Source organism: Pan troglodytes, chromosome 15 (assembly GCF_028858775.2).
Source record: "Pan troglodytes isolate AG18354 chromosome 15, NHGRI_mPanTro3-v2.0_pri, whole genome shotgun sequence".
NCBI lineage: Eukaryota > Metazoa > Chordata > Mammalia > Primates > Hominidae > Pan > Pan troglodytes.
This window is the reverse complement of record NC_072413.2, coordinates 75,659,259-75,683,395: the sequence shown is the minus strand read 5'-3', so window position 1 is coordinate 75,683,395 and position 24,137 is coordinate 75,659,259. Positions and strand designations below refer to the sequence as shown.

The following is a 24,137-nucleotide window of genomic DNA, read 5'->3' as shown; positions in this document are numbered from 1 at the left end:
AGTTGGATGATAGCCATAAATATTTATCCCATGATACTGTCCTGTTTAACATGTGCCTTTACCAACAGGCTCGTGAAGCTGTGGAAATGCGTGCCCAAGTAGAGAGAAAAATGGCTCAGAAAGAAAAGGAAAAACATGAAGAGAAACTTAGAGAAATGGCCCAGAAAGCCAGGGAGAGAAGAGCTGGGATCAAAACTCATGTGGAAAAAGGTATGACATTCTCATTACTGAATTGAATTTTGCTTGGTGAACAAAATATATCTTATTTTAGAAAATCTTTTTCCTACTGCATATAAAGTAGGTACATATAAACAAAATTTAGATACATCAGATATAGTGTAGAAATGGAGAGTAATCTCTGCCTTAGTAAGCTGAAGCAACAGGAGATAAGAAAAAAGTGGGTCTTCAGTTTGGGACTGTACCAGAAATTTTTAAACTTCTGAGCAGTGTACTTTTCAAAATTGCATTATTACTCAAATGATAGGCTTGATTTTCTCTTATTTTAATCTCAAAACTTAAGAGAAATTAGGTATCTAACGGAATAATTCAGCTCCTTCATATGGTGAAGTAATCCAGAGTTTTTCTATCTTGTAGGCTCCAATGCATTTCTCATCATTAAATCTGCCAGTATTTTCTCTCTGACTTTACTTAGTGGTCTACATTGGTGTATTAATTCAATTAGAGTGGGAAGTCGAGTCCTAAGTATAATTTAAGAAATTTTGTGAGGGTGGTTATTTTTTTTTCATTACTAAATTCTTACCTGGTACATTTATTCATTCTTTCATTTATTTCGTTCATATTAAGCATCTGCTGTGTGCAAGGTTCTCTTTTAGACACAAAGTGTTTTTGCTAGACAGTGGGTAGGGGGATGGGATATAACAGTCAACATTCTGGTGAGTGTAGACAGACAGAAATTAATCATGTAGTATAGTAAAAGTTAATAATTGCTGTGGAGGAAAAATAATACAGGGAAAGAGGATATAAAATTGCCAGAAGGTGAGAGTGGTCAAATAGCCCTCACTTCTGAGATGGTGCTGTTAGCAGAAATACTTGAAGAAAGTAAGGAAGCAAACCATGTGGATTTCTGGGGGAAGAGCATCCCACACAGAAGGGCCAGCGAGTACATGGCTCTGAAATGGGAGTATGCCTAGTGTGGCCCAAGGAAGAGCAGACAGGCAAATATGACTGGATTTGTATGAGAAAGAAGGGGATAAGTAGGAGATGAGGTGTCAGAATAGTTAGGGCAGGTGGGAAGAGTAGTGGCCAGATCATGTATGGCCCTTTAACCTAAAGATAAAGCTTTTACTACAAGTGAAAAGGGAAGCAATTGCAGGGTTTTGAGCAGAGTAATGACCTGACATACTGTTTTCCAGCTTTATTGAGGTATAATTGGCAAATAAAAATTGTATAAAACATACAACATGATGTTTTAATATACACTGTGAAATATTCAGTACTGCCAAGCTAATTAACTTACCAGTCATCTCTTATAGTTACTTTTTAAATTTTTTGGTGAGAACACTTAAGATCTACTCTCTTGGCAAATTTCAAATATACAATGCAGTACTGTTAACTATAGTTAACATACAGTATATTAGATCTCCAGAACTTACTCATCCTGCATAAATGAGACTTTGTACCATATGACCATTTCCCCTAACATATATTTTTAAAAGACCTCCCTGGCCGGGCGCGGTGGCTCACGCTTGTAATCCCAGCACTTTGGGAGGCCGAGGCGGGCGGATCACGAGGTCAGGAGATCGAGACCATCCTGGCTAACACGGTGAAACCCCGTCTCTACTAAAAATACAAAAAAATTAGCCGGGCGTGATGGCGGGCGCCTGTAGTCCCAGCTACTCGGGAGGCTGAGGCAGGAGAATGGCGTGAACCCGGGAGGCGGAGCTTTCAGTGAGCCGAGATTGCGCCACTGCACTCCCGCCTGGGCCACAGAGCGAGACTTCGTCTCAAAAAAAAAAAAAAAAAAAAAAAAAGACCTCCCTGGCTGCTGTGTTAAAAATAGAATACTGTGGAATGGGCATGGGCTAATGCCTTCCAAATAAACTGTAAGAGAGATGGTAACAAGAGGTAACAAAAACATGGTCCCATATTGGATGTATTTTGGTGGTAGAGTTGACAAAATTTGTTTGTGGATTAGGTGGAGATACGAAAAAAAGTAGGAGTTAAGGATGACTCCAGAACTCTTATCCTAAGCAGTTGGGAAGGATTAAATTGCCAACTGCTCAGGATAAAAGTAAATATTACTTTTATTTACTAATATTGGGAAGACTGCAGGAGGAACAGGTTTGGGAGGGAAAGATGAAGAATTTATTATAGTTAAGGATATGTTAAGTTTAAGATGGAGGTGCCAGGTAATTGGTTACAAGAGTCTAGAGTTCAACCATAGGGAAATAACCAGGGTTTTAAGTAGTGATCCACTTCCCTCAGTTATATATGAATGACTTAATAAGGTGAGATATAAATACCTGCCTGGTTGTATACCTAACCATAGAAGATAATTAGAAGTAAAACTTACTGCATTTGAGTTCTCTAAACTAATAAGAAAAAGACAACAGAATCGTTCTCAAGAAATTAAAAATTTTAATGAATCTCTTGCCAGATAGTAGTAAAAACTAACATTTATCAGGTGCTTCTTATGGTGGGCACCACTCTGAGTACTTTATTTGCATTATCTCATAATCCCTGGGATAACCCTATGTAGTGATACTATTATTGTGACTGTTTTACAGAGGAGGAAACTAAGGCTTATAGTATTAAGTAATCTGCCCAGGTCACATGGTTAATTGGCTATAGAAACAGGATTTGAATCCAGACAGGCTTGCTCCAAATCTTATGCTCTTAACTGTACTCCATTCCCTCAGACTGGCGAGGGTAGAAAAAAATGAAGATAGATATAAATGCAGTGGAAATCAAGATCCAGCCAGCCCCTAAGGGAAATAAGCCGACAGTCCTTTATTCAATAGAATCTTTGAAAATATAAGGGAAACATTATGCATAATTCTTTTTTTCTGACTTTTTTATTATTATTATTATTATTATTTGGTTTTTTTGAAACGGAGTTTTGCTCTTGTTGCCCAGGCTGAAGTGTAATGATGCAATCTCAGCTGACTGCAACCTCCCCCTCCTGGGTTCAAGCAATTCTCCTGCCTAAGCCTTCCGAGTAGCTGGGATTAAAGGTGCCCATCACCATGCCCAGCTAATTTTTTGTATTATTAGTAGAGATGGGGTTTTACCATACTGGCCAGGCTGGTCTCAAACTCCTGACCTCAGGTGATCCACCTGCCTCAGCCTCTTAAAGTGCTGGGATTACAGGCATGAGCCACCACACCCAGCCTTTCCTGACATTTTATTATGAACATTTTCAAACATACAGAAAAGCTGAAAGAATTATATGATGAACACCCGTATCTCCTACCACCTAGATTCTACACTAAATTTTTTTTTTTTTTTTAACAATTAACATTGCTCCCATGAAAGAAAAGCTCAGGATTTGACAGCTTCACTGCCGAATTTTTCCAAACATTTAAAGAACTAAATACCAGTTCTACTCAGACTATTCCAAAAAATTGAAGAGAAGGGAATGCTTCCAAATTAATTCTACAAGGTCATTAGTATACTGACACCAAAACTAGACAAATATACAACAAAAAAGAAAACCACAGGCTAACATCCCTGATAATCTTAGATGCAAAAATCCTTAACAAAATTCTAACAAACAGAATTCAACACATTAAAAAATATCATTCATCATAATCAACTGAACTATCCTTCATCCCAAGGATGCAAGGATGGTTCAATATATGCAAATCAGTAAATGTGATACATCACATTAATAGAACCAAAAATAAGAACCATAGCATCATTTCAGTAGAAACTGAAAAAGCATTTGAAAAAATTCAACATCCCTTCATGATAAAAACTCTCAACAAAGTGGGCTTAGAAGGAACATAACTAAAAATACTTAAGGCCATATATGACAAACCCACAGCTGACATTATACTGAATGGAGAAACATTGGAAGTCTTTACTCAGAGATCTGGAAGAAGGCAAGGATGCCCACTTTCACCACTGTAACTCAACATGGGACTGGAAGTCCTTGCCAGAGAAATTTAGGCAAGAGAAAGAAATAAAGGGCATCCAGATTGGAAAGGAAGGCCAGGCACAGTGGCTCACACCTTTAATCCCAGCACTTTGGGAGGCTGAGATGGGCAAATCACTTGAGGTCAGGAGTTCAAGACCAGCCTGGCCAACATGGTGAAACCCCGTCTGTACTAAAAATACAAAAATTAGCTGGGTATGGTGGCGTTCACCTGTAATCCCAGCTACTCAGGACGCTGAGTCACAAGAATTGCCTGAGCCCAGGAGGCAGAGGTTACAGCGAGCTGAGATCATGCCACTGCACTCCAGCCTGGGCAACAAAGCAAGACTCCATCTCAAAAACAAAAAAAAACAAGACATCAAATTATACTTTGTCAGAGACAGTATGATCCTATATTTAGAAAAACCTAATGATGCCACCAAAAAACTTAAAACTGATAAACGAATTCAGTAACATTACAAGATACAAAACCAACATACAAAAATCTGTAGCATTTCTATATACAAATAGCATACCCAAGCTGAAAAACAAGAAGGCAGTCCCATTTATAATAGCTACCAAAAACTACCTAGGAATAAAGGTTTTTTTTTTTTTTGAGACGGAGTCTCACTCTGTCACCCAGGCTGGAGTGCAGTGGCATGATCTCAGCACACTGCAACCTCGGCTTCCCAGGCTCAAGCAATCCTTGTGTCTCCGCCTCCTGAGTAGCTGGGACAACAGGCGCACACCACCACGCCTGGCTAATTTTTTTTATTTTTAGTAGAGATGGGGTTTCACCACGTTGGCCAGGCTGGTCTCAGACCTCAGGTGATCTGCCTGCCTCGGCCTCCCAAAGTGCTGGTATTACAGGCGTGAGTCACTGCACATAGCCTCCTAGGAATAAACTTAACCAAAGAAGTGAAAGATCGCCACAAAGAAAATGATAAAAGACTGATGAAAGTAATTGAAGAGGCTGGGCATGGTGGCTCACACCTGTAATCCCAACACTTTGGGAGGCCAAGGCAGAAGGATTACTTGAGGTCAGGTGTTCAAGACCACCCTGGGCAACATAGTAAGACCCTATCTCTTTTTAAAAAAAAAAAATTAAATTTTAAAAACAGAAATTGTAGAAGACACACTAAAAATGGAAAGATAGCCCATGCTCATGAATTGGAAAAATTAGTATTGTTAAAATGTTCATACTACCCAAAGCTAGCTCTAGACACAATGCAATCCCTATCAAAATACCAATGACATTCTTCAAAGAAATAGAAAAAACAATACTAAAATTTGTATGGAACCACAAAAGACCCCAAATAACCAAAGCAATCCTGAATAAAAAGAAAAAAAACTGGAGGCATCACACTGCCTGGCTTCAAAATATACTACAAGGCTATAGTAACCAAAGCAGCATGGTACTGCCATAAAAACAGACACATAGACCAGTGGAATAGAATAGAGAACCCAGAAATAAATGGATCGGCTATAAATGCATGGAATTTTTGATTGTTTGGAGACAACGTCTCACTCTGTCATCCAGCCTGGAGTGCAGTGGTGTAATCTTAGCTCACTGCAACCTCCGCCTCTCAGGCTCAAGCTATCCTCCCACCTTGGCCTCCCAAGTAACTGGGACTAAGGCACACACCACCACGCCTGGCTAATTTTTGTGTTATTTTAGAGACAGGGTTTTGCCATTACACCCAGGGTGGTCTCAACCTCCTGGCCTCAAGTGATCCACCTGCCTCAGCCTCCCAAAGTGCGTTACAGGCCTGAACCACCACCATGCCCAGCCAATGCGTGGATTTTTAACACTGATGCCCAAAGCATACATTGGGGAAAGGATAGTCTCTTCAATACATAATGCTGTGAAAACCGAATAGTCACATGCAAAAGAATGAAAATAGACCTCTTATTTCTTATCACATACAAGAATCAAATCAAAATGGATTAAAGACTTAAATGTAAGGCCTGAACTATGAAACTACTAGATGAAAACATTGGGGACATGCTTCAGGACATTGGTCTGGACAAAGATTTTTTGGGTAAAATCTCAAAAGCACAGACAGCAAAAGCAAATATAGACAAATGGGATTGCGTCAAGCTGAAAAGCTTCTGCACAGCAGTCAACAGACTGAAGAGGCCACCTACAGAATGGAAGAAAATGGTTGCAAACTATCCATTTAAGAAAGAATTAATAACCAGAATGTACAAGAACTCAATCGCAAAGAAACGAGATAATCTGATTTTAAAATGGGCAAATGATCTGAATAGACAGTCTCAAAAGAAGACATACTTATGGCCAACAGGTGTATGAAAAAATGTTCAGCATCACTAATCATCAGGGAAATTCAAATCAAAACCACAGTGAGATATTATGTCACTCCAGTTAAAATGGCTATCATTAAAAAGGCAATAATAGATGCTGGCGAGGATACAGAAGTGGGGGAACACTAGTACATTTTTAGTAAGAATGTAAATTAGTACAGCCACTATGGAAAACAGTATGGCAGTTCTTCAAAAAACTGAAAATAGAGCCACTACGTGATCCAGCAATTCACTGCTGGGTATATATCCAAAAGGAAATCAGTATATCAAATCAAAAAGGGATATCTGCACTTCCATGTTTATTGCAGTGCTCTTTACAGTTACCAAGATACGGAATCAAGTTGTGTCCAGTGGGTGAATGGATAAAGAAAATGTGGTCTATATACACAATGGGATATTACTCAGCCATAAAAAAGAATGAAATCATGTAATTTGCAACAATATGGATGGAACTGAAGGTTATTAAGTGAATAAGCCCGGCACAGAAAAACGAATACTGAATCTTCCCACTTGTATGTGGGAGCTAAAAAAGTTGGTCTCAAGGAAGCAGAGAGTAGAATGGTGGTTACCAGTGGTTGGGAAGGATGTTGGGGACAGGGAATGAAGAGAGATTGGTTGATGGTACAGAAATACAGTTAGAAAGAGTAAGTTCTAATGTTCCTAGTACAGTGGGGTGAATAGTTAATGATAATTTATTGTATATTGCAAAATAGCTAGAAGAGAAGAATAGTTAATGATAATTTATTGTATATTGCAAAATAGCTAGAAGATTTAGAATGTTCCCAACACAAAGAAACAAATGTTTGAGGTGATGGATATCCTAATTACCCTGATTTGATTATTACACATTTTGTTCATGTATCGAATATATATACCCCATAAATATGTATAATGATTATATATCAAAAATAAATTTTAAAAGCAATTAACATTGATAAATTTGCTTTATCACATATTTGCCCATCTTTCTGTCCATCTGTCTGTCCGATTTACTGCATTGCATTTCAAAGTAAGTTGAAGACAGCAATACATTTTACCCTTAAATATTTTAGCCGCATGCTTGATTCTAGAATTCACATTCAAAAATTAAACTAATATCATTTATTAGACTTAAATTAATTGCAAGTAAGGTTTAAAAGGCTGAGTGTGACTACAAAGAAGTTTGGAATTTTCTAAGGTTAAAAAATATTCTCTTGTTCAGAATATTGGCTGGGTGCGGCAGATCACTTGAGGTCAGGAGTTTGAGACTAGCTTGGTGAAACTCCATCTCTACTAAAAATAAAAAATTAGCCCGGCATGGTGGTGCACACCTGTAATCCCAGCTACTTGGGAGGCTGAGGCAGGAGAATCGCTTGAACCCGGGAGGCAGAGGTTGCGGTGAGCTGAGATCGCGCCACTGCATTCCAGCCTGGGCAGCAAGAGCGAAACTCCGTCTCAAAACAAACAAAATACTAATGGGGCTGAGTGCAGTGGCTCACACCTGTGACTCCAGCACTTTGGGAGGCCTAGGTGGGAAGATCACTAGAGCCTGGAGTTTGAGACCATCCTCGACAACATAAGTGGGACCCCATCTTTACAAAAAATTGAAAAATTAGCCAGGCATGGTGGCACACATCTGTGGTCCCAGGTACTCGGGAGGATGAGGCAGGAGGATCACTTGAATCCAGGAGGTAGTGGCTGCAGTGAACCATGTTCATGCTACTACACTCCAGCCTGGGTGACAGAGTGAGACGCTGTCTCTTTTTAAAAAATTATATATATATACACACATGTGTACACGTATGCACACATATAATACATATTACAGTGAAGTACTTTTCAACTGTTCACACAGAGGATGGGGAGGCACGTGAGAGGGATGAAATCCGGCATGACAGGCGAAAAGAGAGACAGCATGACCGGAATCTTTCCAGGGCAGCTCCTGATAAGAGGTAGGTGTTATTTAAGATGTGTACCAATCATGGTGGCCAGGCGCAGTGGTTCACCCCTGTAATCCCAGCACTTTGGGAGGCCAATGCGGGCGGATCACGAGGTCAGGAGATCGAGACCATCCTGGCTAACACGGTGAAACCCTGTGTCTACTAAACGTACAAAAAGTTAGCCGGGCATGGTCGTGGCAGGCGCCTGTAGTCCCAGCTACTTGGCAGGCTGAGGCAGGAGAATGGCGTGAACCCGGGAGGCGGAGCTTGCAGTGAGCCGAGATCACGCCACTGCATTCCAGCCTGGGCGACCGAGCGAGACTCCATCTCACAAAAAAAAAAAAAAAAAAAGATATGTACCAATCATGAAGAGTGGCCTTTTTGTACCTTTTAGAGCAGAGTTTTAGTCCACTAAGATCAGTTTTGCTTCTCTCCCTTTCTTCTTTAGTTTGATAACTTAATAAATTAGCACTTAATTTTCTTGTACTTAACTACTTTGTCTTAGCTCTAGTTGACTGTCTTTGGAATTAATCTTTTCTTCCATCACTTAAGTCAGAATTGAGAATGATGGGAATATAGAAAACGGAATCGAGATCAGATTTTTGAAAAGGATGTAGTAGTAAATTTGGACTGTTATAGTCCGTTCTTTTTCTACCTCAAATGGTGAGATAAATGGATTATGTGCCTCTTTAGACAGGAAATAAGCTTTCATGCGTTTATTGAGATCATTTTATATGCATAGTACTGCATCTAGTACAATTGAGGAGAAGAGCAGTTTTGAAAGAAGTAGAAAATCAGCTCATTTTTAGGAGTAGTTTAACTTACAGTTCAGAAAGACAGAGCTATCCATAAAATAATTTGAGAAAATTTGCAAAGCATTCTTAGTAAGTATAAACGTATAGAACAAACTAAATATATATATGAGGGCATAGAGTAAAGTAGGAATTGGGGAAGTTTATGGCTCACCAAAGGCTGAGGACTAAAAGTTCTGAAAAGTAGAGGAAATGCTGCAGTACTAAGGTGGAATTCTGAGTGAGGGTTAAATGCAAATATAAAATATTTTCTTCCCAAATGAACAGTTTTCTGTGCTCTGATCATCCCATGAGCCTAATACATTTTTCAAGTCATATTTTAAACACAAAAAAGAGGCCGGGCACAGTGGCTGACACCTGTAATCCCAGCACTTTGGCAGGCCAAAGCACACGAATCACTTGAGGTCAGGAGTTCAAGACCAGCCTGGCCAACATGGTGAAACCCCCATCTCTACTAAAAATAGGAAAATTAGCTGGGTGTGGTGGCACATGCCGGTAGTCCCAGCTACTCGAGAGGCCGAAGTGGGAGAATCACTTGAACCCTGGAGGCGGAGGTTTCAGGGAGCCAAGATCGTGCCACTGCACTCCAGCCTGGGCAACAGAGCGAGACTCCGTCTCATAAAAAATAAAAAATAAAAAAATAAAAATAAATAAGCATGAAAAAGATTCCTGCTGGTATTAATTGGCATATTTCATCTCCCTGGATAAATGATGTCATGGAGAAGCAAAGACTCTTACTCTTGAGAGTTGAGGGTAAAGTACATGTAGAAGGAGGAGCAAAGAGTCAAAGTGTTTAATTAATGACAGTCTTGGTTAGTAATTCCGAAGTTGTAAAAGTTACAATGGCTCTGTGGATAAATTGGGCCCTCAAAACGAGTAAAGTGGCTATCAGAATTGACAACATAGAAAAGCTGTAAAATTGTAACTGGATGAAAATAAAATAGCCTATAGAAATCATTTTGTGACCTGAGTTTTTAGTAAAACAAGTAATGACAGTTACCATGGTTTCATTGGGATGTAGATTGCATATATAATGCAACAGCCAGGAAACCAAATTAATCTGAATGTCAAAAAGCGTACTAATTCAGTCATTGACATGTTTTCCTCAAAATTCTAGTGGGATAAAATTACTAAATGTGGTTAGATAAAAGAGCTGTTCCTAGCTTATTTAAAATGTTTCGTGTGCTATATCTAAATTGTATCCACTTCCCCAACCCCCAAACCATCATATAATGATAGTAAATATAGACCATAGCAATTTTATATCTCAGCATGGTTGTAAGGTGATTGCTTATATTAAAGAATTCCATGTCAACGAATCTGTTAGATGTTCTTTTGAGCTAACAGGACGTCCTAATTGTAAAACTCTCCCTCTAATCTGAAATGCTTTATAAGGGCTGCCAGCTTGATTATGTATCATCAAGGAATATATGTTCACAAGATGTGAATGTGACATATTCACATCCTTTGCTTCTGAGATTGGCTGTATTTCTATTGAACATATTCAGCTTGTCTATAAAGAGTTTTCAGTTAGTGATGTCGTATTTCAAAATAGGTCGAAACTTCAGAGAAATGAAAATCGGGATATCAGTGAAGTTATTGCTCTCGGTGTTCCTAATCCTCGGACTTCCAATGAAGTTCAATATGACCAAAGGCTCTTCAACCAATCCAAGGTACAAGTTTAGGAACAGCATATTGTGTGTGTTGATGTGAATACCTATCCTCAGGGAAACGAAAATTAACATACTTTACATTTGGATGTAAATGCCAGCATGATGACAAAAAAATTGGAAGTTGTATGTTGAAACTTGAGACAAGATGAAACAGTTCTGATTTTAACTTCCTATAGTGGGCTGAGATTTGAGACACTAGGAGAAGAAAGAAATTAGGTGATTAAAAACTTGGTGTTGTGGTATGTCAACCTTTTGTTTCTAAAATAGAACCAGGGAGGCCAGGCATGGTGGCTTTTGCCTGTAATCCCAACACATTTGGAGGCCAAAGCGGGCAGATCACCTGAGGTCAGGAGTTCACAACCAGCCTGGCCAACATGGTGAAACCCCATCTCTACTAAAAATACGAAACTAGCCAGGTGTGGTGGTGCACGCCTGTAATCCCCACTACTTGGGAGGCTGAGGCACGAGAATTGCTTCAGCTTATGGTGAGCCAAGATTGTGCCACTGCACTCTAGCCTGGGTGACTGAGACTCTATCTCAAAAAAATAAGAGTCAGTGTCCTACAAAAGTGCCTCTTGGGTTTTTTTGTTGTTGATTTTTGGATTTTTTTTTTTAATGCTATAGAAATATGTCAATTTGGGATTCTTTTAAAAATGAAGCTGTAAAACGGGATTAAAGTACTAGGCTGGCTGTGAGGAAATCTGATTTCTAGTACCAATTGCCATTAGCTAACTAGGACACTTTAAGCCTGGGAAAACACACGCAGGCGTGTGCACACACACAAGAATACAGAAGTGTAAGTTCTACTGGAAAGTAGAGTGGGAAACTTAATTATGACTTGGAGGTTTTAAGTAAGCTCTTCTAAGTGATAATTTATTAGATGCATTTTATATTCTTGGCATTGTTCTAAGTCTTATTATCTCAATTCTTACAAAAATCCTATGAAATAATACTATCTCTTATGTTATAGATGAGGAAATTGAAACACAGGTTTAGCTTGTGACTGATGGAATTAAGATTCAAACTGGGTGTCTTGATTTCAAAGTTTTTTTTTGTTGTTGTTGTTTTTTGTTTTTTTTTTTTGATATGGAGTCCCACTCTGTCGCCCAGGCTGGAGTGCAGTGGTGCCATCTCGGCTCACTGCAACCTCCACCTCCCAGGTTCAAGGGATTCTCCTGCCTCAGCCTCCTGAGTAGCTGGGATTATCACAGGGCATGTGCCACCATGCCAGGCTAATTTTTGTATCCTTAGTAGAGACAGGGTTTCATCACGTTGGGTCAAGCGGGTCTTGAACTCCTGACCTCGTGATCCTCCTGCCTTGGCCTCCCAAAGTGCTGGGATTACAGGCGTGAGCCACTGTGCCCAGCCAATTTCAAAGCTTTCTTAACCACTATACAATGGCAACTTACCAGCTGAGCAAAGCGATCTAGGGGTGAAATTTCACATAAGTAAATATTTTCAAGATAATCACCTGTTAGAAGCTTAAGCTTAAAACATTTAAAAATTGTGATGAAAATATTTCTGGCTGGGCACTGTGGCTCACGCCTGTAATCCTAGCACTTTGTGAGACCTAGGCAGGCAGATTGCTTGAACCCAGTTTAAGACCGGCCTGGGCAATATGGCAAAACCCTGTCTACAAAAAATTAGCTGGACATGGTGGCACACACCTGTACTCCCAGCTACTTGGGAGGCTGAGGTGGGAGGAACACCTGAGCACAGGGAGGTCACAGCTCCAGTGAGCTATGTAGCACTTTGTGAGACCAAGGCAGGCGATCACCTGAGGTCAGGGGTTCAGGACCAGCCTGGCCAACGTGGTGAAACTCTGTCTCTACTAAAAATACAAAAATTAGCTGGGTGTGGTGGCACATTCCTGTAATCCCAGCTACCTGGGAGGCGGAGGCAGGAGAATCACTGGAACTGGGAGGCGGTGGCTGCAGTGAGCCAAGATCACACCACTGCACTCCAGCCTGGGTGACAGAGCGAGACTCTGTCTGAAAAAAAAAAAAAAAAAAAGAATCCAAAGTTGTTACGAAGTTTATGTGCTACCAGTTTTTTAATGAAGACTTTTTAATTTGCAGTTCAGATTGTTGAAAATGTGAGCTGTACATTAGCAAGGGTTTACTGTAAACATGTTATGATTCAGCTTTTGATAAACAATGTTTACACTTTTATTTAATGTCATCCATTTTTCCACAGGGTATGGACAGTGGATTTGCAGGTGGAGAAGATGAAATTTATAATGTTTATGATCAAGCCTGGAGAGGTGGTAAAGATATGGCCCAGAGTATTTATAGGCCCAGTAAAAATCTGGACAAGGACATGTATGGTGATGACCTAGAAGCCAGAATAAAGACCAACAGGTGCCAAGCCATACAACTCAATTTCAGTGTTTACACTGGTGAAAGCAAAGTAGTTCATAGTTTTTTCTCCTTTTCCTTAGATTTGTTCCCGACAAGGAGTTTTCTGGTTCAGACCGTAGACAGAGAGGCCGAGAAGGACCAGTTCAGTTTGAGGAAGATCCTTTTGGTTTGGACAAGTTTTTGGAAGAAGCCAAACAGCATGGTGGCTCTAAAAGACCCTCAGATAGCAGCCGCCCCAAGGAACATGAGCATGAAGGCAAGAAGAGGAGGAAGGAATAGGCACAGGTCTCTTCAAAGTGAATGAACTCTTACCCATAACCCTAATGATGCAAGTCATATGGGGGAACACTTTGTAAATGGTCAGGATAAAAACCAAATCTGGGTGCCACATCCCAGCACTACTTTTTATTACTGGAGAAATGGGGGGGATAGAAAATTCTACTTTGAATTATTTAGTTTTTTTTAAAGAGTGGGTTGTGTTTGTGCTTCTCCCACCTTTCAGCATTTATAGAACATGCTGCCCCACATACAAAGTCAAGACCACTTCCTTTTGTGTGACACTAGTAGTTTGGGGTTAATGTTTTGTGTAAGAACAGCTGCATATGAGTAAAGTTACCCCAACCACAGTGAGGAGGAGGATGTTCACATACTGGAACTGTCCTGCCAAATACATTTTGCCCCTATTGTGCTCTGTTTTAATTTGGAGTGGGCAAAGTAACCTCTTGCTTGGTGCAACTATTTGTTTCAAATAAAAACATTTAGACAAAATTCTCAGTTATGTTAACTTTATTAATAGGCTGCAGTCTCAAAAATCTTTCTTTTCATCATCAGATGTTTGCGGAAGTTTTGGCCTTCTAGTGTGAACCTGGACCTGAAAAAAATAAGCACTGTAAGGGAGGAAAGGCAATGTCTGCAAAAACATTCAAACTGAAAATCACTTTATTAGGGAGTCAGTATGAATAACCCAGGCAGTTTTTATTTGTCCCTTGTTCTTTCGTTTTCTCCTCAAATTCCTTTTACCATCTTTGTTGATATTATGACTCCCTAACCCTCAATTAAAAATTGTAAATCAGACCGGGGCAGTGGCTCAGGCCTGTAATCCCAGCATTTTGGCAAGCTGAGGCAAGAGGACTGCTTGAGGCCAGGAGTTCAACACCACCCTGCAACATAGCAAGGCCCTGTCTCATTAAAAATAAAATTTAAAATAAAATAGTAAATCAGTTTGGCCCAGGATCACATGGTGGGTAAGCCAAGATTTCAGCCCCAGCTTGCCTGACCTGAAAAGCAGACTGCTGGCCAGGCGCTGTGGCTCACGCCTGTAATCCCAGCACTTTGGGAGGCCGAGGTGGGCGGATTGCCTGAGGTCAGGAGTTCGAGACCAGCCTGACCAACATGATGAAACCCAATCTCTACTAAAAATACAAAACAAAATTAGCAGTGCGTGGTGGCGCATGCCTGTAATCCCAGCTACTCGGGAGGTTGAGGCAGGAGAATCGCTTGAACCCAGGAGGCGGAGGTTGCAGTGATCCAAGATCGCACCATTGCACTCTAGCCTGGGCAACAAGAGCGAGACTGTCTCAAAAAGAAAAAAGAAGAGTAGACTGTTATGTCCACTGTGTTACATATCTTGCTACCCATTAAAGGGTCATCTTGTACTTTTCTGGACCTTTTAAAACTGGGCACTCTACCACCCCCCCATTTTTTTTGTTTTTTGTTTTTTTTTTTGAGATGGAGTTTCGCTCTTGTTGCCCAGGCTGGAGTGCAATGGCGCGATTTTAGTTCACTGCAACCTCTGTCTCTTGGGTTCTCCTGCCTCAGTCTCCTGAGTAGCTGGGACTACAGGCATGTGCCACCACGCCCATCTAATTTTTTTTGTATTTTTAGTAGAGACGGGGTTTCTCCGTGTTGGTCAGGCTGGTCTCAAACTCCTGACCTCTGGTGATCCCCCCCGCTTCGGCCTCCCAAAGTGCTGGGATTATAGGCATGAACTACTGCACCTGGCCTACTACCGCACCATTCTTTTTTTGTTGTTGTTTTGTTTGTTTGTTTGAGACGGAGTCTCGCTATCGCCCAGGCTGCAGTGGCGCAATCTCGGCTCACTGCAGGCTCCACCCCCTGGCATTCACGCCATTCTCCTGCCTCAGCCTCCCGAGTAGCTGGGACTACAGGCACCCGCCACCTTGCCAGGCTAATTTTTTGTATTTTTAGTAGAGACGGGGTTTCACCATGTTAGCCAGGATGGTCTCAATCTCCTGACCTCGTGATCTGCCCGCCTCGGCCTCCCAAAGTGCTGGGATTACAGGCGTGAGCCACCGCGCCCAGCCTCCACCCCACCATTCTTAACAAGCATTAAGGCAGCTTCAGTTACAAATCTCTCCAAGTCCCCATCATTCCACATTTATGATCTATTTAATTGATACATAATTAAATAGTACCTACATGTATATCATTTATGTATCTGGCATAGAAATAAATTTACCTTTACTCCATCTATAATATGATTTTCCTGTTGTAGTGCATTCCGAAGTCCTTCTTCTGAAGAAAACTGAACCCAACCCAAACCTCTGTGAAAGCCAGTCTCCTTGTCCTAAAAATTCAAAATATAGGAAAAGATTAATCATGAACTTCAGAAAGTTTCCATGAGTTCCAAATCAAACTACCAACTTTTTCACCTGCCAAAAATCGGACTTTTTAATTTTATTTTATTTTATTTTTAGGCAGGGTCTTGCTCTGTCACCCAGGCTGGGGTGCAGTGGTATGAATGCAACTCACTGCAGCCTCAACTTCCTGGGTTCAAGCAATCCTCCCACCTCAGCCTCTTCAGTAGCTGGGATCACAGGTACATACCACCATGTCTGCCTCATTTTTTATATTTTTTGCAGAGATGGGGTCTTCCCATCTTACCCAGGCCGGTCTCAAACTCCTGGGCTCAAGCAATCTTCCCATCTGGGCCTCCCAAAGTGCTGAAATTACAGGCATAAGCCACCATGCCCAGCCAAAAATCGGATCACAGACATTTATAAGTGTCAGTAACCTTGCTTTACACCCTTCCTGATTACCCAAAGCTAAATCCCTGTGTTATTAAACTTCCTGTTTTCCTTGCTGCCATTAGAGAAGATACGGGTCATGAGCTTTCTGTGTCATTCTAGATGCAAACCATACTAACAGTAATAGCTAAGGGAAATTTTGATCAGTACTCTTGTTCTAAGCTTCGTTTCTAGAAACTAGAAAATTAAGCCTCAAAGCCTTGTTGCACTCATTTCTGAATCCAGTCACCCTCACCACCACCACGACGACTATCACGTGTTCCTAATGAAAAACAAGAAAAGATAATATTTAGCCCTTACTCAACCTAGTTACAGACTTCTGGTTAATTTAAACAATTTTGCTATTTTCCCTTGTGCAAAAGTTTCAACCTATACATCGCATACGGAAAACAGATTCTAGAGTGCTTGGATGTACCCTGCCCCTCCAGCCCTTCAACAGAAAACAGATATTAAGATGTCTAGTCCCTGTAGATGACAAACTGGTCCTCATTAGTCTCATTCAAGTTATGCTGTGCTTTGCCAAAAAAAAACAAAATCTTACAATTGCTCCTCTACTTCAAGGATAACTTTATAAGGATTAACCTAGAAGACAGGGAAAGTTTCTGGTGATGTCCCAATGATCCATTCATTGTAGATACAACAATTTCTAAAGCATTCCTTTATTGTCATGTGACCACTTCCACAGTCAAAGGCATTAAGAAATTTGTTTATATTAAAACATAGGCCAGGTGCAGTGGCTCAATCCCAGCACTTTGGGAGGCTGAGGTGGATGGATGATGGCTTGAGGTCAGGAGTTCGGGACCAGCCTGGCCAACATGGTGAAACTCCATCTCTACTAAAAATACAAAAATTAGCTGGGTGTGGTGGCCCATGCCTGTAGTCCCAGCTATCTGGGTGACTGAGGAAGGGGGATCACTTGAACCTGGGAGGCAGCGATTGCAGTGAGCTGAGATCGCGCCTCTGCACTCCAGCCTGGGCGACAGAGCAAGGCTGTCTCAAAAAAAATAACTCAGTCCAGGTGTGGTGGCTCATGCCTGTAATCACAGCACTTTGGGAGCTGAGGTGAGTAGACTGCTTGAGTCCGGGAGCTCGAGACCAGCCTGGGCAATATGGTGAAGCCCCATTTCTACAAAGAGTACAAAAAATTAGTCAGGTGTGGTGGCACACGACTAATCCCAGCTACTCAGGAGGCAGAGGCAGAAGGATCCCTTGAACCCAGGAGTTCAAGCCTGCAGTGAACGTGATTGTGCCACTGCACTCCAGCCTGAGTGAGAGAGAGAACCTGTCTCAAAAAAGGAACCAGGATTTCCAACTAGAGTACAATGAATGGAACAAAAAAATATTTTTTTGGTCATATTTTATTTTGTTTTACCAACATCAAAGCCGCCTTTTATTTAAATCTAAGATCTATTCTTTGCAGGTCCTATTTTATTTATGGACCAATAAAAATCTATTCTTTTTTTTGCAAGGAACTTTTTATTTAAATGCTCTTGAAAAAACTGAAGTTTTCAAACTTACAGAAAATATTTCATGTCCATAATACATGTGCCCAACTTTTCTATTCAACTATATAAAATTCCATTGCATCAGTGACTTAATATCTAATCAATCCCAGGAATGAACATTTAGGTTTCTTCTTCTTACTTGATTGACATTAAATAATGCTGCTTTGGAATATTCTTGACCACACATTTCTGTAGGATAAATTCTTAGAAAAGTAACCACTAGATCAAAGCAAATATAAATTCTTAACTTTGGTATTTTGCCAACTACACAACAGAACTGAAGGTACCAGTTGAACTTCTCAACAACTTGAGTGCCAGATTCCCTACACCTTCACCGGCACTATATATAACTAATCTGTTAGTCTTTGGGAGTCAAGTAACATTAAACCAAGAATTAAGAATTTAAGTTCCTTTATGTTGTAATTTTACCACAGCCCTTACAGTACTGCAAGGAAAAAAGGGTTTCAGTGAAGTGTGTGTAAACTCTATGTACTCACATCACACCCTAAAAAAGCCCACAGAAAAATACAGCCCAGGATAAATTTATAGGCTGATTTCTAAACCCTCACAAGAAAGCAAAGGAAATGTAATTAAAATAAAAATAGTTTTATTAGTTATAAATCTAAAAAAGAAAATGGTACTCAATGAAGATAAAACAAAATATCCTCTGCCAATTATTAGAAATCTCAAGTCCTTATTAGAATACTATAGTAGGCAGAATTCTAAGATGGGCCCCATGATCTCCATGCATTCCCCATGTTACACCCTATATAATCTCCTCCCTCCTTGGGTGTAGGAGAAACCTGACTTGCTTCTAACCAAAAGAATACAGCGAAAGTAATGGGATGTCACTCCTGTGATTATGTTCTATATAAGATGCCATCTTAAGCAAACTGGAGAAGCCCTTGCTGGCTTTAAAGAAGCAAGCTGCCATATTGTAAGACAGCCTACAGATAAACTAGGTAACAAGGAACTGCAGGGAGTTCAAAAAGAATACAGCGAAAGTAATGGGATGTCACTCCTGTGATTATGTTCTATATAAGATGCCATCTTAAGCAGACTGGAGAAGCCCTTGCTGGCTTTAAAGAAGCAAGCTGCCATATTGTAAGACAGCCTACAGATAAACTAGGTAACAAGGAACTGCAGGGAGTTCCTAGGTGAGAGCAGCTCCCAACTCAGAGCCAAAGGTCAACAAGAAAACAGACCTCAGTCCTACGGTTAAAGATGAATTATGGCCGGGCATGAAGGCTCACACCTGTAATCCCAGCATTTTGGGAAGCCCAGGCGGGCAGGTCACTTGAGGTCAGGAGTTCGAGACCAGCCTGGCCAACATAGCGAAACTCCATCTATACTAAAAATACAAAAAATTAGCCGGGCGTAGTGGCGGGCGCCTGTAGTCCCAGCTACTCAGGAGGCTGAGGCAGGAGAATGGCGTGAACCCAGGAGGCAGAGCTTGTGGTGAGCCGAGATCGTGCCACTGCACTCCAGCCTGGGCCACAGAGTGAGACTCCGTCTCAAAAAAAAAAAAAAAAAAAAAAAAATTAGCCGGTCGTGGTGGTGCATGCCTGTAGTCCCAGCTACTCAGGAGGCTGAGGCAGGAGAATAGCTTGAATCCAGGAGGCAGAGGTTGCAGTAAGCTGAGACTGCACCACTGCACTCCAGCTTAGGCAAGGGAGAAAGACTCCATCTCAAAAAAAAAAAAAGGAGTTTTGCCAACCACATGAGGGAGCTTGCAAGTCAAGTCTTTTTCCCCAGTTGACCCTTTGATGAGACACACCACAGCCCCAACTGACACCTGGAATATATAGCTATGTGAGATCCTAAGGAGAGGACCCAGCTAAACTGTGCTCAGCTGTGAGAGATGTGTTGTTTTTGAGCCATTATGCTTGTGGTATTTTGTTATACAACAATAAAAAAACTAACACAAATACCTATGATAAAGCTTTTTCACTTTTTAATCAAGTATCACTCAAAATGTAATCAATAAAGACTGTAGGCCGGGCACAGTGGCTCATGCCTGTAATCCCAGCACTTTGGGAGGCCAATGCAGGAGGACTGCTTGAAGCCAGGAGTTCAAGGTCAGCCTGGGCAACATGGCAAGACCCCCATCTCCACAAAAATAAGCCAGCACAGTGGCTCACACCTGTAATCTCAACATTTTGGGAGGCCGAGGTGTGCGGATAGCTTGAGCCCAGGAGTTCGACGAGACCAGCATAAGCAACATGGCGAAACCCCAACTCTACAAAAAATACAAAAATTACCCAGGTGTGGTGGTGCATGCCTGTAGTCCCAGCTACTCAGGAGACTGAGGTGGGAGGATCACCTAAGCCTGGGAGGCAGAGGTTGCAGTGAGCCATGACTGCATCACTGCACTCCACCTGGGGTGACAGAACAAGACCCTGTCTCTTAAAGAAAATGAAAATTAAAAAAATTTTCTAGTCTGGGCAGTATCCCTGTCTCCACTAAAAAATACCAAAAAAGTTAGCTGGGCATGGTGGCACATGTCTATAGTCCCAGCTACTCAGGAGGCCAAGGCAGGAAGATCACTTAAGCCTGGGAGGCAGAGGCTGCAGTGAGATCAGGCCACTGCACCCCTGCAGGGGGACAGAGCGAGACCCTGTTGCAAGATAAGAATTTTTTAAAACACTTTATGCTTTTTTTTCAACAATTTCTGTGAGTGTATAGTAAGTGTATATATTTATTTGGGTATATATTTATATATATTTATATATTATTAGGTGTATATATTTATACATTTATATATATAAATATATATATTTATTATGGAGTACATGAGATGTTTTGATATAGGCATGCAATGTAAATTAAGCACATCATGGAGCATGGGGTATCTATCCCCTCAAGCATTTATCCTTTGACTTATGGGGTATCCATCCCCTCAGGCATTTATCCTTTGAGTTACAAATAATCCAATTACACTCTGAGTTATTTTAAAATGTACATTATTGACCATAGTCACCCTGTTGTACTATCAAATAGGTCTTATTCATTCTATTTTTTTTGTACCCATTAGCCATCCCCACCTCCCACCTACTTTTCCTTAATACTTACAAAAGGTAAAATGCACCTTCTGACATGGCCGAACTGTGCAAAGTGTTCTTTCAGCTGACCTGTGTGGCAGAAGAAAACATTAAAAGTAGTTACTATATTTTGGATTCTCTATCTTAGACTGTAGAAAGAAACTAAAAGTGGTCCCAGGGTCACCAGATTTCTTGTGGACAGGAACTACTTTGCATTTCCTTAAAGGCTTAAGATTTAGGAAGCAGCTATGGTACTGACTATAAAGCCATAATGTACCAGACTTGGTGGTGAGAAGGTGAGATGGACAGAGAGGTAGTTGAGTTGGCTGCAGTCTCCATCCTCAGCAAATATCGAGTGCTTTCATACCAGTTACTGTGCTATGTGGACTATGATCCCTGTGAGCAGATCACAATGAAGAAAAAGACAAATTACAATCCAGTGTGTTTCCCAGTATACTGAAGATTTCCAAATAAAATCCCAACTTACTGGTCTTTCACAATTTAGTAAAATGTGTTGAGTTGCCCTCACCTATCCTTCCTGCCTTATTTCCCCACTGCTAGCCCCTAGTTACTCTCTAGTACAACTAATTGAATTATCTTTATCTGTCCTGCGGGTTACCCTCTTTTCATATGTTGTTCTCTCCCCTCCATATGTTGGTAATCCTATCTCCCCCTGGCTAACTTGTAACTATAACTATCCTTCAAGACCCAAACCAAGTACATCCACTGAGTATTACTTTATTGGGCTCCTATCACAGTACAAGACAATGTACCAGCTCTGTGAGACTTCAAAGATTTAGAGTATATAATCTTAAAGACTAAAAACTACACGATCTGTTTCTCTTCTGAACTACAGTGCTTGTACTTCACTGATTTACTTTTTATAATATCTATTTAGTTCTCCTAGTTCACCAAAACCTCACTGGTTCAACAATTGCCTATATTTGTTCTAAGTCTCTTCATCCCCACCACTAATTGTAAGCTCCCTCAGCATATAAACCACTATGTTTACAGTGACCAATAAACAGCAGGGCCTCAATATTGGCTAAATGAATAAGTAAAAGTCCACTAATCCTTCCAACAATCCACAGAGACTAAATTTTGAAGGGCTCTAATGGTTAAGTCAAACCAACTGGCAAGATCAACGTCTCACAGAATATGATACTGGAGAACAAAATAATGTTAAACATATGTTGTATACCAGATAATTAAAGTCCTAGAAGACACTGATTTCAAAACAAACCAGCTCTGGAAGGTAACCCTCTTCCTAAATTGCCTAAAATGGTGAAGGAAAAACAGCTGCAAGCACCAAGAACAATGCCTACCACAGAATAGATACTCAAATAAATATTTGCTGAATCAATGGAACAACAAAGAGAAACTGTTTCAAAGCTGTACATAATGCTGACTCTTTTTAAGGGTTTTAAACTAGCCCTTTATTGTCTGGAAACTTGCATCCGCAAGATGCTAATGAAACTCCTCCGCCTTTCCATAAAGTTTCACAGGGACTACGGGAGACTTTACTGGGCTTGGTCTTCACCAACCACATGTTTAAAAGATGGGGCACAAACCAACCTATTTCCCATTCTACTACTCACATCTGAGCCACAAAAAACTTAGAAGAAACTAAATCTTGCTCCATTTTGTTTCCAGGGGTTGACCTGAAACATGAATATCTACAAAAAGAGTGACCACGAATGTTTACATGTTGGTAAGCAAATATAAAAACCTCATCTCAAAACTGCAGCTGACAAAAATTGAAGGTGGTGAAAGATTTCAGAACTAATTATTCCAACCTTTATCTGTAGACTAGGCCTCTCCCGTAAGTTTCAATTTTAGTTACCGTGAAAATAACTATCATTTGCTGAGTACTTACACTGTATCTAACACAAGTCTAAGAAGTTTGCATATAAACTCAATCCTCTCAACAATCCTATGAGTTGGGTATTATTGACTCCATTTTATCGATGAGTAAACTGAGGCCCAGTTGTGAGCCCTTTTCCCATACTAACTTCAGTTATTCAAGTGATACAACGATTAAATGGCCAAGTTGGAATTCTAACCGCAAGGGTCTAGCTTCGGAGTCCACTTCTCTGCCACAATGATATACAACCTTTGTCCAATTGCCTGACGGAAACCTCACAAGTTTCTCAAAGTTAACACATTCAAACTTTACTCATCTTCTCTTGGCCTGCTCCTAACTTCTAAACAAACAATTCACCAATGCTAAAAACCCAGAAATCATTCCTCCCTTTCCTTTATTCCGTACACTTCTCCCACTTAAGCCATCACGAAACGGTATCTAATTTGCTTTTAAAACATTAATGCATCTGACCACCATCCTTCTACCATCGCCCTAATTCAGGTCCTCACGTTTTAAGTAAATTAATGAAATTGCCTTTTAGCTCCTCTGCACGCCTACAATCTTGCCACCTTGAATCCATCCTCCACACTACAGTCAAAATTATCCCTTCTAAATTGTAAATCTTGGTTACCAAGTAATAAATCTTTACACCAAATCACTCCTAAATGCAAGAGCCGGTGCATTCGTGACCCCAAAAGCTCAAGGGACATCCCTAAACGGTTAACTGCAAACAAAATTTCTTTCTGCTCACTTGCATGCTCAGGAGCAGTCTCCTAATTCAGCCACCACGCTGACTTAAGTACCCTGCAAAAAGCAGAAGCTTTGAGGATCACTTGGACCTAAAAATTCCACTACTCCCACATCTCCATCACTCACTCGACGCCGCAGTCCAAGGAATTCTTCTCACAAAAGCAACCGGCTGATTGATACTTCTACGCAGCGCCGCAGCACCTCGCGCTGCTGAGGCCGCCATCTTCAGACTAAAGCACCTTCTCGAGCCGAGGTCGCGGCCCCGGAAAAAATTTCCGGATCCGGAACACGAGAGAATCTGCTTCCGGATCAGAGGGTATAGGCCGCGAGATGGGGAAGATGGCAGCGGCCGTGGGCTCTGTGGCGACTCTGGCGACTGAGCCCGGGGAGGACGCCTTTCGGAAACTTTTCCGCTTCTACCGTCAGAGCCGGCCCGGGACCGCAGACCTGGAAGGGGTCATCGACTTCTCGGCGGCCCACGCAGCCCGTGGCAAGGGTCCTGGTGCCCAAAAGGTACAGAGAGAGGAGTGGCGCGCGTCTCTCCATCGCTTTGCCCCGCGTCTTGGAGGGACTTACGTGTCTTCTTCGCCTCTTTTCATCTCCAGACCGATTGTTATTGAACGATTCCTGCCCTCCTTTGGCTGCAGAGTCGAACTCCCCACTAACCGTCACACTAGCAATAAAGCGTTGAGATGCCTGTTTCTTTAGGCGGCCATTCCTGGCGGGGGCGCTCAGTCAAAAGAGC

General features: G+C 41.2%; 3 protein-coding genes across 4 annotated transcripts in view; 2 read left to right on the top strand and 1 right to left on the bottom strand.

Moving 5' to 3' along the window:
• Positions 1 to 13,953, top strand: part of SNW1 (SNW domain containing 1) — a 66,592-nt gene extending 52,639 nt beyond the window's left edge. For both annotated transcript variants that reach the window (XM_063792692.1, NM_001280438.1), the window contains 5 exon segments: positions 69 to 210; positions 8,256 to 8,352; positions 10,708 to 10,825; positions 13,022 to 13,185; positions 13,266 to 13,953. In XM_063792692.1, the coding sequence (XP_063648762.1) occupies positions 69 to 210; positions 8,256 to 8,352; positions 10,708 to 10,825; positions 13,022 to 13,185; positions 13,266 to 13,464 (720 nt within the window). In that variant the 3' untranslated portion in view covers positions 13,465 to 13,953.
• SLIRP (SRA stem-loop interacting RNA binding protein) lies at positions 13,954 to 23,647 on the bottom strand. The gene is made up of 4 exons (XM_003952546.5): positions 23,519 to 23,647; positions 20,810 to 20,868; positions 15,665 to 15,772; positions 13,954 to 14,056 (listed from the first exon to the last, which is right to left on the bottom strand). Exons 1-4 carry the CDS (start codon positions 23,613 to 23,615, stop codon positions 13,991 to 13,993), a joined length of 330 nt encoding a protein of 109 aa, XP_003952595.2. The 5' UTR covers positions 23,616 to 23,647; the 3' UTR covers positions 13,954 to 13,990.
• A 56-nt stretch (positions 23,648 to 23,703) lies between these two features.
• The window catches only part of ALKBH1 (alkB homolog 1, histone H2A dioxygenase), a 34,882-nt gene continuing 34,448 nt past the window's right edge, over positions 23,704 to 24,137 (top strand). Inside the window, exon 1 of the mRNA XM_510096.8 lies at positions 23,704 to 23,905. Within this exon, the coding sequence (XP_510096.2) occupies positions 23,723 to 23,905 (183 nt within the window). The 5' untranslated portion in view covers positions 23,704 to 23,722. The remainder of the gene's footprint in view (positions 23,906 to 24,137) is intronic.

Coding starts and splice junctions, on each gene's coding strand:
- SLIRP (XM_003952546.5), bottom strand. CDS start 23,615: ATGGCGGCCTCAGCAGCGCGAGGTGCTGCGGCGCTGCGTAGAAGTATC. Junction 20,869..23,518: donor TCCTTGGACTGCGGCGTCGA/GTGAGTGATGGA, acceptor TCTGCCACACAG/GTCAGCTGAAAGAACACTTT. Junction 14,057..15,664: donor ATATTATAGATGGAGTAAAG/GTAAATTTATTT, acceptor TATTTTTTTCAG/GTCCAGGTTCACACTAGAAG.